This window comes from Neolamprologus brichardi, chromosome 17 (genome assembly GCF_056152115.1).
Source record: "Neolamprologus brichardi isolate AB-2024 chromosome 17, ASM5615211v1, whole genome shotgun sequence".
In the NCBI taxonomy this organism is placed as follows: Eukaryota; Metazoa; Chordata; class Actinopteri; order Cichliformes; family Cichlidae; genus Neolamprologus; species Neolamprologus brichardi.
In genome coordinates, this window is record NC_142120.1 from 25,487,868 (window position 1) to 25,501,338 (window position 13,471).

At 37.9% G+C, this 13,471-nt stretch overlaps 1 protein-coding gene across 3 annotated transcripts in view; it reads left to right on the top strand.

The window, feature by feature from the left end:
* Positions 1-13,471, top strand: part of adcyap1r1b (ADCYAP receptor type Ib) — a 37,081-nt gene that overhangs the window by 18,340 nt on the left and 5,270 nt on the right. For all 3 annotated transcript variants that reach the window (XM_087830335.1, XM_087830334.1, XM_087830336.1), the window contains 11 exons: positions 1,938-2,034; positions 4,898-5,011; positions 5,123-5,226; positions 5,327-5,424; positions 6,185-6,317; positions 6,436-6,589; positions 6,671-6,731; positions 6,818-6,887; positions 6,971-7,062; positions 8,208-8,337; positions 12,522-12,563. In XM_087830335.1, coding sequence (XP_087686461.1) covers positions 1,938-2,034; positions 4,898-5,011; positions 5,123-5,226; positions 5,327-5,424; positions 6,185-6,317; positions 6,436-6,589; positions 6,671-6,731; positions 6,818-6,887; positions 6,971-7,062; positions 8,208-8,337; positions 12,522-12,563 — 1,095 coding nt within the window. The remainder of the gene's footprint in view (positions 1-1,937; positions 2,035-4,897; positions 5,012-5,122; positions 5,227-5,326; positions 5,425-6,184; positions 6,318-6,435; positions 6,590-6,670; positions 6,732-6,817; positions 6,888-6,970; positions 7,063-8,207; positions 8,338-12,521; positions 12,564-13,471) is intronic.

The following is a 13,471-nucleotide window of genomic DNA, read 5'->3' on the forward strand; positions in this document are numbered from 1 at the left end:
TCTTTTGATTAATGGATGTAATTTTCAGCAACTTTAATCTGAGTAGAGGTTTAATCAGACACTAATTGAAACACATGAGTGGATGTTCTTGACATTTTAACCAAGTGGTTTCAATTTCCTTTACTTGAAATGTACTTTAGTTTGCAAATCTATCTATATAGTAAATGATTTTTGACCGAATCCATAAATCACAAAGCCTGATTATCCAAATTACTGGGATAATTATATTTATTGGCTCATTAGTCCATTGTACATCATCTCATTATTACAAATTTTGTGGGTGTACATGCAGTGCACTATTAGTACTTACATCATCAAAAATGAAGCATATGCTTAAGTTCAATGAGGAAGATCTTTAATCACTCATCTGCCTTCTTTCCCTGCTTTTCTGTGTACATGTCTACTGCTTTCCCACACTGTCAGTCTCAATACTGACGTCATTACTCTAGTCCAGTCATCTTCTTGCAGGCCTTCTTCGAGCCTGTCAGCCTCCACTTTACATGGTTTAAATTTGTGCTCTCTGTCATTCTCCCTTTCAGGCTGTCATTCGTGCAACTCACCTCCTTCCCATCTCCACCTCACAGACACCTCAGTCAGAGCTCCATCCAAGCCTCAGTCTTCATCTTCACCACCAATCTCTAGACTCCACAGAGTATTGTCCTAAATCCTATCACTGCTGGGATTCCATACTGCCATGATGGGTCATCGGAGTCTAATTGCCAAATACATTGATTTCTATCTATCTCTATCTCAATAAATCATGTTGGGTTCTTCCAAGTGATCTCTCCTTATTTAACTTGGTTTCATTAATATTCACATACTGCAAATCACCAACACTCTTCTTTCAAGTCATCATTTACCATTTGAAAGCTTAAACAGTGTTTACTTGCCTCTGTCCTGATGTCTGAATACTTGCAAACCAGTGACCAGCGAACATTCAAATGCAAGTTAGCTCTAATTATTACATCCATGTACACCTGTGTATATATCTGAGAAATCCCCATCTTCATTTTCAGTCAAAGTCAGATCAAAGAATTGTATTTTTAATAGGCTTACAGTTTGTTTTCAGAGTCTTCCTACTAACAGGTGACAGTTTGTTCCTTCTGATTAAAGAACACCAGCTTCAGCTTTGCTTTATAGACATGATGGCCCGAAAAGGATGCAATCAAACAATGGACAAGCTGTATAAAGGAAAGGTTTAAGATAAATGAAGCTGAAAATTATTTCAAACCAATTATACTACCTGGTAAATTAAGCTACAGCATTTTTTAAAATAATATTTACGTTAAATCATTACATCAAATAATAAATATTTATTAACAAACCGCACTCAGTGTATGCCAGATGTTTGAAGCTTATCCGTGTTATTCGGCAGATTAATATTCCTCTTGAAGCTAACACGTGGAGTCTCCTGGACTGACGCCAGCACAGAGACATGTATCATACCAGACATATCAGACACCCACCTTGATCCTCACCATAGGGGCTGTAAATGATGTGCCCCTGGTCATAACCTCCATGTCTGCAGTCGTAGCCATGCAGTCATCCGTGTCTGGATGTCTGGAGAGCACAATTATAAACTTCATGTCTGTGGTTCAGAACAGATGGGACTAAAGCTTGGCAATGTGTGGTGTGAAAAAGGCTCATCTTTCCTGACTTGTTTTCATTAGAATAATGTCATCCTGTGGGTCAGTTAGAATGGAGAGAGAGCCAGCAGCTCTGAAATGATTAGTTTAATTGGTTGGGTTTTCAGACAGATCCCAGGACTTAGACCGCTCCCACAGTAGATTGAAGCACATGAGTGGCTAATGAACCAAGCACTTTACCTTTGAATCTTTTCTATGTGCTCTTTAGCTGCTTGACTCTCTCACTCTCTCTCTCCCTCTGACTCACACACACACTGTCTGTATGTGTGTGTGTCCCTGTGTGTCTTCTAGATTTCAAGCCAACAGGTCCCCTCTAACTGTGTGATCAAGATGGAGCAGGAGAAATGCATGGAAATGATGGCCTTGGATTCCAACAATCAAGAATTTGGTGAGTCTTTGTTGCCTTCATGATAAATTTGTATTTTTAGCTATGCAGAGATTAAAACAGAAGCATCTTTGGATTCTTCGTGCTAATGAGCTGGTGATAACTCCACAAACTGTAGATGACTCACCTGATCCTTGGAAAATGTTTTTTTTTTTTAAAAAGAACCTCACAGTTCATAGCCTCTGTGCTTAATTTGAAGCATCAGATAACTAATGAGGCCACAGGAAGACTGTGTTTTTGGAGCAAGGGAGGGGCACGTTCTTTAGTTGTTAGTGTCTTGTGATGATGATTCTGAAAATGAAAGTTGATCAGTGAGTGACAGCTGTCTCTCTGGCTGATTAGATGATGAATGAAGGGAATATTAAAATGATGGGCAACTTGTGCCAGTTCTCCTTCGTGACCTTAGTTTCTGACTTAACTCTCACTGTCAGAAACTAACGGTGAACTGTTCCGTATTCAACAACCCTTTGTCATATATATCCAGCCTGGCCTTTTATTTTGTCTCCACAGACCTTTAATAAAAACATTTGTTATGTGTTGTTAAAAACTTTTTTGTGGTGCTAGAGTTCAGATAATCTTACAGAGTAAACTAACATTAGCTACTTAAATACTTTTTAACTATTGTGCAACCATTCCCATATGGAAAAGAAATAGTAAAAACTTATATGATTTACTCATGAAAGTGGCCACTTTCTCATTACTTTCATATATTGCTTTAGTAAGTATCCAAAACATACAAGTTTCATTTATATAATTTGTCAAGGGATCTTATATCCGTTTTCACTCTTGTATGCTTTTCATACAAGTTTCACACAAGACAGATACAAACTTTATAAGATTTATATATATCTTTTCCATATGGGTTGTGGGAGTCTAGCAGTTGTTTTCGGTGTTTGCGTGTATAGATTTTAAATTGTAATATCATGGTTTCTTGGCATATTACAAACATTTCAGCAGTATTTGAATTTGAGAAAAGAAACATGTTCACTTTTTGGGACAAATTCACTGTCAAATACAAAGATTAGGTTTATCAGACACACATATATAACCATATCATTAACGTATATGTGCACCAATTTTTTACAACTGCAGGTTTAATAATCTCTGACAGGAAAGCTCACTGATTAAAGCAGTGCTTAGACTACATTGTTAGATCCTGATTCACCCCCCCATTTCCTAATGGTCTGTGCTGTCTGTATACTAGTCTGCAGAATATATTGTTAAAGCTAGGGCAGGAAGATGTTTTTGACATTCCTGGACTATTAACCTACTGCCTTCTAGCAAATGTTAATTCAACTGGTCTTTAGGTAGACTTAGTCCATATAAATTTTTTCAAACCTTCATACACTACCCTGATGATGTTTCATTTCATTAGCTGCATGTGATAGCACTAGATGGCATTAGAAATCATAGAAATAATTCAGTATTTCAAGTATTTCTCTGATTAAAACAACAGATTACTTTGGAACGTGTTACACCCATGAAGAAGAAACCGCTGGCAGAACTGGCCTAAGGGAGGGGCAGCACAGAAGAAAATGACTCGGGCAATTGAAACACACACAGAAATGGCAACTGCACTGAACTGAGATGAGCTAGAAGCCGTTGTCATCATGAAAGTGGCTTCAAAAGACAAAACCAAATATGTAACCAGTACTACAGAACTTCAGACCAGTGCTAATATTAAAACTTTAATGATAATATAAGCACGGAATACAGAGCCCATTGTACTATTTGCAAAAAGCAGTCACAACTACCACTAACAACAATGTCCTAAAAACAGAATTTAAACCTGATGTACCACTTTACATGCTTTCTGCAGGCATCTCTCCATTTCTAACTCAAGGTCTGTTTTAAGTGAGCTTTAGACATTCAAACTGCAACGCTAAATGATTTGCAGTGAAAAAAAGGGGAGCATCTGGAGCAGAAGTTGAATGGCTGAGTTCTGCACTGATTGATTATAATTCAAGCCAGGGTGTTGTTGTGCAGTTGCTCTGTTTAAAGAACCGTTCTTTATGTTGGTTCACTGCTCACTGTTCACTTTGAGGGGGCAGTAGAACACATGGGGACCAATGACCAATGTACTTAACATTTACTCACTGAGCTTCATTAGTTTGTGAATACCTCTTTTAAAAAGCACATTTTGCGGGGTTTAAATCGAGAGTTTAATTGAAATAAGTCTCTTTTTGTAGAACTTCCCTAATTGCAATGGGACAAATCATGGAACAGTATATATATTTGAAAGCCCCATGCTGGACAAAATGGCAGCACAATCCCACAATAAATCCAAAAGATGGCTTGTCACTATCATATTTTATGACACAGAAGAAAAAAAATATGTTTTTGACCAGGGACAAATTATTTGGTAGCTTATCAACACAGCTAATTGCTATTTTTAGTGTTTTTCGTTGGAATGTTTGACATAAAACACACCACGTCATCAAATTAGGGCATACCTCACCAATGTAACTGCACACAAAATATTAGTTATATTTAAAGCTAAAATATCCAGTTGTTTTCCAGTTATCCTTTAAAAGTGTGTCTAATTTAGAGTGACATGTAAATACACTCAAACAGAATAGCAAATTAAAAGGTTTCAAATCTATGAGACTTGCTCCTTGATTTCTGATGCAAACCGATCCCTGTATAAAAGTGCCGTAGAAAAAGATGCAACAGCAAAGACAATTTTTTTACTACTATCATCATGTAGTAGTCTGATAATTGATTTATTTAGTCCAAAGACCAGTTAGATGGAAACAAAGAAAAAGTCCCTGGTCAAAATGTAATTTGATATAGTAGCAGTGATATGAAATGAACATATGGCTTTTTGGACTTGAGCACTGAGCTTTTCTCCCCGTTGTGTCCCCAGACTGCCCGTGGTTTTGGGACAATCTGACATGTTGGCAGCCTGCCAGGCTCGGGGAGGTGGTTGAGGTCAACTGTCCTGAACTCTTCTCTCAGTTTATGAGTGAAGAAGACTACGGTCTGTTTCTATACATTTATCTTTATATTTCAGACAGCTCTACTGCTGTAGAATTACATTGGTGTGTTTGGCGTGTTTACTGTAAGTAAGTAAAGGGCTCTGTGTCTGCAGAATTGGGAAAGGTTAGCCGCAATTGCACTCAGTTTGGTTGGTCGGAGCCTTTTCCCCACTATCTTGATGCCTGCCTGTACGAGGAAGGAAACAGCACCCACCCTGTGAGTTAAACAGCACCTCAGCATCTGCAACTGTGTCTAATGCACAGTTGTATTTGACATTTTCTACATGAAACGCTCTGTGTCTCTATCACCATTGTAGGACATGTATTACGTGTCAGTGAAAGCTCTGTACACTGTGGGCTACAGCACCTCTCTGGTCTCTCTAACCACCGCCATGGTCATCCTGTGCAGGTTCAGGTGAGAAATACTGTACGTCTTATAGGTGATAAGACTGACTTTAAACCAGATGAAATGCATCTGCTACAAGATCAAAACCACTGACAGGTGAAGTAAAGAGTACTAAGGACCTCGTCTTTGTAATGGAATCTTTCTGTGCCATTTATGAGTCAGCCTGTGGATGCTCAGTTTATGAAGTTGGTACAAATTGTTAGTGTGAGGATCTGACAGACTTGACTGTATATAAAAGATACAGCATCCATAAACTCCACAGGTTAAACACGCAGATACCTGCCAATAGGCCTTTATTATCACACTACAATAAACACTGAAATTTCACTCACCAACACTGAAGCACAAACTATTTGAGTAGTCTGCTTAGCAGTCCATATTAATTATCAGATAATGCCATTAAAATGTTTCCAAATACAGCAGAGAGGTCCAGTTCAGTGGTTCACAGTCAAAATGGCCACGCCCCTAACTTCAGATTTAGAAAAACCCAAATAGGTCATATTACTGGTATTACCTTTTGGACATTTTGCTATGGAAGTCTCTGGAGACTGACATGCTTTTGGAGCCAGCCTCAAGTGGCTATGGACACTAATTAATGTGACAGAAGTAGTAGTACTTATGCTTCTAACACTGGTATCCTGTCTATGTGTTAACAGTGAGTCAGTGTTTTGCAGAACAGCACTTGTGTGTGTTTATCAGGGAAAAGAAAATATTAGTTACAAAGTAATACATTTGTATCCAGAGTGTTCACATTTATTCCTTCACACAGGAAGCTGCACTGTACCAGGAACTTCATCCACATGAACCTCTTTGTGTCATTCATCTTAAGAGCTATTTCTGTCTTCATCAAAGACGGCGTGCTGTATGCAAAAGAGGACAGCGAGCACTGCTTCATACACACTGTGAGTAAAGCAAGCTGCACATGTGCCAGTAAAGCAGGCTGTACTCATGCTGGTGATGGTTTGTGGCACCTTTGCTGACACTCTCTTGCACGTTGCTTTTATCTGTCTTCTCTTGAAGCTGGAGTGTCGAGCGGTGATGATATTCTTCCACTACTGTGTTCTTTCTAACTACTTCTGGCTCTTCATCGAGGGTCTGTATCTCTTCACGTTACTAGTGGAGACCTTCTTCCCTGAGAAAAGATACTTCTATTGGTACATCATAATAGGCTGGGGTGAGATGTCTTACATGCCATGCTGTCGTTGTATTCATATTTCCAAATGTCATGTTGCTTACTTGGTGATGTGGGTTTCAGGGACCCCAACGGTGTGTGTGACCATCTGGGCAGTGCTGAGGCTGCACTTTGATGATATAGGGTGAGTTATGAATAACACTGTAAGTAGAGTCTCATGTTTTTGTTGCATATGTGCTGAACATTTCATTTTATCATCTGCACTCTTAGCTGCTGGGACATGAATGACCATGCTGCCATCTGGTGGGTGATAAAAGGACCCGTGCTGGCTTCAATTATGGTGAGAAGCTAGGATGCAAAAACGCAGTCTTTCTTTTGTCAAGTATATTTGTATTACTTTTATACAACTGGTTTATTTTACAGGTCAACTTTGTGCTGTTCATTGGCATCATCATCATCCTGGTTCAGAAGTTACAATCTCCAGATATTGGTGGAAATGAATCCAGTATTTACCTGTAAGTACTTGACATTAACATAAAGTTTCTTATTAGATCAGACAAATGAATTTTTTTTGAATGTGTTTAATATCTTATTTGTGTATTTAACATAATTTTATACCATTTTGTGATCAGTGCTAAAACATAACAAGTGATTCATTGTGTAATTAATTAACAACAAGTACTTTTTACCCAATAAGGAGAGCATTTCTCTCTATTTATAAGTTTTGGATTTGTCATGCAGTTTGCTTCACTGTTAATGAAAACACATTAGTAGCACATTATTATTAGCATTTACTTTTAAAAAATTGAGGTGTTTTACTGTCGTATATCAGATCAAGTTTATATGATGTAGCCTTTTGATGTACTGCACATTCAAAATAGACAAATTAATATAACTCATAACCATGTTTGTATAGCTACACTTACATTGACACTACTGAATACTAAATACTGAATATGAAATGTACTAAACTCACCAAGTTTGACAGTGATTGTTCAGGATGCTGCACATTAGAATTTGAAGTACTTGGAGACAAATTCAGTATTTCTGCATCTTAAAACTTTAACTTTGTCTTTCCATTTTTGTAGAACATATTTCACTTTTTACTTGACTACATTTAGTCACCTCACTATGTACAATAGTAACACCAGTGTCACAGACCCATTTGTGGATGGATCTGAATACATATGGATGACTATGTAGTCCAGCTGTCCATCCATACATTTTGGGGGCACTGGAGCTTTGGACAGTCTATCACAGGGCTATCACCATTCACACTCACATTCATGCCTACAGTCAACTTAGAATCAGCAGTCAATGTAACATGCATGCCTTTGCACTGTGGGAGCTTGGGGTAAGCTCCATGATTCCTGGAACCCTATTATTTATTCTCCAAGTTAAAGTTCTGATTTGCCAGCTTTTTCAGAGCTCACGCTGATCTGATTGTGGGGGAAAGTGTTTAGTTATAGATATATAAGTTACAGATATGTTACTGACTGAATTTAAAACCTTGAAACCTTGAAATGGCATTTTTATCCTCATGCATATATGCCCTACTATAAATTTAGTCTTCTGTGTATGAGGACTGACACATTGGTAGAACAGCTCTCTCATTATGATGGTGTTGATGATGAGTGTGTTTCATGCGTTTGCTTTACAGGAGGTTGGCACGCTCCACTCTGCTGCTGATTCCTCTGTTCGGGATCCACTACACTGTGTTCGCCTTCTCTCCTGAGAATGTCAGCAAGAGGGAACGTCTGGTATTTGAGCTTGGGCTCGGATCCTTCCAGGTAATTATTTCTCCTGCATAGCCTAATGTAGGCAAGGATAATGCCTGTGTGAACTATTTTCAGAATAAAACTTTCAGTCTATATTGTGGCAGTGCATCAGTTTCTTTCTACTCTTTGATCTGTTTTTATAGCTGTTGTTGTTGTTTATGATCTGTATTTATAGGGAGACGACATCCTTAATATTAGCACAGAACCTCTGCCCACCCCCTATTCAAACTTTTTCTTTATGGGTGGCAGCCAGTCAGAATAAATTTGACTTAAAGAGAGTGAGAAGGAAGCTAAAACAACTTGTTTCACACAGAGGGTGAACTGAGGGGATGCTTCAAGGCCCAGTAAGATAATTAATAATAATTCATAATTTGAAGTCTTAAGTTACAAAATTCTGATCTAGTAAAGTCTAAGAATTAAAATCTGGAGCTGGAAATGAGCAAAGTAGGTCTAAACATTTTTTACATTATTTTTCAAATCCAAAGTCAAAATTCAGAACATAATTTTTGCTAGCAACATTTATATACCTCCACTAGAAGGCAGCATCTTGCAGCGTGACTTAATCACCCTGCATATTCAGCCATCCATCCTGAGCTGAAACTGCCACATTACAGTTTTTTACAGCCGCTAGGACACATTTCTCAATACTTAGGTCACTTTTGCAAAACTCTTCACACAATTCTCCTAACTGACCTTCAGCTTGGCAAAGCAGTTCATTTCACATTCAAAATGCACTACAACTACCAAAACACTTTATTCAGGTCTCAAATAAACTCATTCTTCCAGAACACTAGCAAAGGTTGACAGCCGACAAACACACTTTGTTACCCACAAAACAATGACCTAAAAAACACTAACAACATGTAGCATTACACAGTGTTTTCTTGTGTAAAACAAGGACACATCTCTGTTTATAATTTCAATATATGTTACTGGAATGAATCAGACATCATGCAGAATTTATGTATTTTTATTTTTTTGCACTAAGTAATCCCAAAATACAAGAATTTGTATACACACCATCCACTGATACACATACAATAGTAATGCTAATCTACTCGGTCTTCTCCATTTGGCCACAGGTTCTCATCCACATCACATCTTACAGTTTTTTCTGATTGCTTAAGCACATTTTTTGTAACTATTGGCTATTTTTGCAAAATTCTACACACAAATAAGAAAACCTGTCACCCAATTATCAAAACATTGTAGTTCTCTTGCAAAAGCGAACACAGCTAGATTAACTCTCCACACCTTCGTAAAAATGGTGTTTTCGTATCAAACAGTACACACAAGCCATCATCTACTAAGCACACAATGCGCCAACTGCACACTCATGGTATGAATACAAAACACATCTGGCTTTTGCTTTCTCTGTGCACAAGCTAGGCCATGTCAGTTTGAGCTCATACTTTTGTCATAGGTCTGTAAACATGGAGGGATCCAAACTTCAAGTACTGGTGTTTATTTACACACATCAAAACAAACACAAGTGTTTATTTCCAAGTATAGGATTATTTGCAATCGCCATGTTGACTATATGGGTTTCTTGGTCTGCAGTGAACATGCGTCCTCTGCCCCAGCATCTGGTCATCTAGCAATTCTGTAAAGTAACAATTTCAGTATTTTTACATCTATGGTATTGTTGTGTTTCTCATTAGCATATGGCAGTGCTACAAATCTTAGTGCAAAGTGACTGTACTAACCGATTCTCATTTCAAAATGTCCTTATGATGCTTGCTACAGTGTAGTGGCTCGAGTTAGGCTGAACCCGTCGGCCAGCTTCCCTCAGGGTCATTCCACGGTTGATTACATGGTCCACTATTGTAGCTCTGATGTCATCAGCAATTCTATTTCTTACTCTTCTAACCCTTCCTCTCCCCCCTCCTCGTCCTCTCCCCCCTCCTCGTCCTCTCCCCCCTCCTCGTCCTCCTCTTGTTCCTCCTTGTCCTTGTCGTCCTCTTCATCCTACTTCTTCACCTCCACGTCCTCTTCCTCGGCCTCCTCTACTTCTCACTCTTCCTGCTCCCTCAATTGTACTCCACACACAGAGCTTACCTGTATTATAGTGCTTGGGCTGATTGCAAAGTGAACTAATTATCTAAAAAAGTTTTTACATGTGACAGTGTGCCAGACAGTTGGCAAAATACAGTTTTTTCTGAATGCTTAAACCCTAACTGTGATTCTTATAGCACAATTCCTAAAACTATTAATACTTATAGCAAAACCACTCACTGAGTTTGCAAATCTAAAAGCACAAACACTGCTTTGCACTCAGTTTGCAATTTTGTAACACACACTTTGCAAAACTGTAGGCACAACTCACTGCTTACACTCAATTACCAAATTTCCAACACACTCCTAGCAAAATTATACACATGTATGGCTATCATTAACACTATTTTGCCAATTGTCTGGCACACTTTCACTTGTGAAAACTTTTTTAGATAATTAGTTCACTTTGCAATCAGCCCAAGCACTATAATACAGGTAAGCTCTGTGTGTGGAGTACAATGGAGGGAGCAGGAAGAGTGAGAAGTAGAGGAGGCCGAGGAAGAGGACGTGGAGGTGAAGAAGTAGGATGAAGAGGACGACAAGGACAAGGAGGAGCAAGAGGAGGATGAGAAGGGGGGAGAGGAGGACGAGGAGGGGGGAGAGGAAGGGTAAGAAGAGTAAGAAATAGAATTGCTGATGACATCAGAGCTACAATAGTGGACCATGTAATCAACCGTGGAATGACCCTGAGGGAAGCTGGCCAACGGGTTCAGCCTAACTCGAGCCACTACTCTGTAGCAAGCATCATAAGGACATTTTGAAATGAGAATCAGTTAGTACAGTCACTTTGCACTAAGATTTGTAGCACAACAATACCATAGATGTAAAAATACTGAAATTGTTACTTTACAGAATTGCTAGACGACCAGATGCTGGGGGCAGAGGAAGCATGTTCACTGCAGAACAAGAAACCCATATAGTCAATATGGCGATTGCAAATAATCCTATACTTGGAAATAAACACTTATGTTTGTTTTGATGTGTGTGAATAATAGTACTTGAAGTTAACTGACATAGCCTACCTTGTGCACAGAGAAAGCAAAAGCCAGATGTGTTTTTTATTCATACCATCAGTGTGCAGTTAGCGCATTGTGTGCTTAGTAGATGATGGCTTGTGTGTACTGTTTGATACGAAAACACCATTTTTACGAAGGTGTGAAGAGTTAATCTAGCTGTGTTCGCTTTTGCAAGAGAACTACAATGTTTTGATAATTGGGTGACAGGTTTTCTTATTTGTGTGTAGAGTTTTGCAAAAATAGCCAATAGTTACAAAAATGTGCTTAAGCAATCAGAAAAAACTGTAGTGTAAATAATAGCCATAAATGTGTATAGTTTTGCTAGGAGTGTGTTGATCATTTGGAAATTGAGTGTAAAGCAGTGAGTTGTGTTTACAGTTCTGCAAAAAGAGTGCTGTGCAGTGGATTGTAGCTACAGGTTTGCAAAGTGTGTGTTACAAAATGGCAAACTGAGTGCAAAGCAGTGTTTGTGCTTTTAGTTTTGCAAACTCAGTGAGTGGTTTTGCTATAAGTATTAATAGTTTTAGAAATTGTGCTATAAGAATCACAGTTAGTGTTTAAGCATTCAGAAAAAACTGTATGTCATCTAGGGCAATACACCTAGGAAAGAATAGAGTAACACCTGTGTAGATGTTCATCTACAATGAGAATCAGCTGTGGCTGGTTAAACTGCATTTTTAGATTTAAAATATGTTTCAATAAAATATTGCTGTTGAATTTTGCTGTCTTATTCAGTTTTGCATTATGTTATTGTTTTGACCATAAGTTTAACAGTTTTGAAAACAGTATGTAAGTACATGCAAAATGTCCTGTACGTACAAAGATTTTTGGCAGTTGTTGTGTCTGAGTGAGAAAATAATTCATGAAATTTGAGAGATGTAGTCATTGAATGCATTTTGTGCCAAAACAATGATAACTGATCCTCAGTTTAGCCCACATAGACTTCTGTTGTGCTCACTGTGTGAGGAGTTTTGCAAAAGTGACCTAAGTATTGAGAAATGTGTCCTAGCGTCTGTGAAAAACTGTAATGGTTAAAGTCAAGCAGAAGGATTCTTGACTGCATCGTGTTCACTTTAGATGAGTTAGTCTCTTTGTCTCATGCTCTGACTTTCTGTGTTTCTTCAGGGCTTTGTGGTGGCTGTCCTGTACTGCTTCCTGAATGGAGAGGTAAGTCTTTTTTATAGCAAGCTATCACCACAACACATTGGTGTCATTAAAGTACTTTATAACAGCACAGAATCTCTCAATCCAAATATTTACACATGAGATTTGAGGTTTGAGTTATGCATCTGTGCATTGAACAGAAATGCACTTTACTTTTGGGGTCTCCACCAGATATTTCCTAATTAAGTCAATATTTAAAGAACTCAATTTGAAGTGAAAAAAATATCATTTACAGTCAAAACATTTTTACTATTAATATTCTTATTTTTTTTAAATGAATTATGTCACCTTTCTGCAGCACACCATGGTCTGTCTAGAGTTTGATCCCAATCAAAATGCTCTTAAACAAACACTTTGCAGTTTTGAAAACTCCATAAATAATTAATAAAAAAGAAACATATAAATGTTAAAAAGTATTAAATAAAAAAGTACAGTAATAATAAAGTTTGATAAATAAATGACATGAAATAATGGTAAACCAACAGCAGGTAAACACTGTGTGTTAGAGGAGAATAAATAGATGAAGTCTACAACATAATGTAGCAACACAGTGTAACAGCTAATGTGGCAGCAACACTATGACTCAGTGTAGAAAAATGTTGTACTGAACAATATTTGTAAAGTGTAACTTTATCATTATTAATTAGTTCATAAAAAGTCTGTTCCCTAGCTATGAATTGTGAAAGTGAGCACTGACCTCAGCAGAAAACATTGTCTCAGAGTGCCCTTATAATTTTAAAGATGTTGTGTGTCCTCATATATTTTCTTACATACACTTTCTTCAGTTTAACAGGTTGTAAAAAATACGAGGGGTAAAGGGAATCTGGCACATTCGCATTTTCATCCCTTTAGTAGAAATTTTTTTTTTTGGAGCTCAGCACTTTCTTAGAGTAGAATGCATGACTAATTTA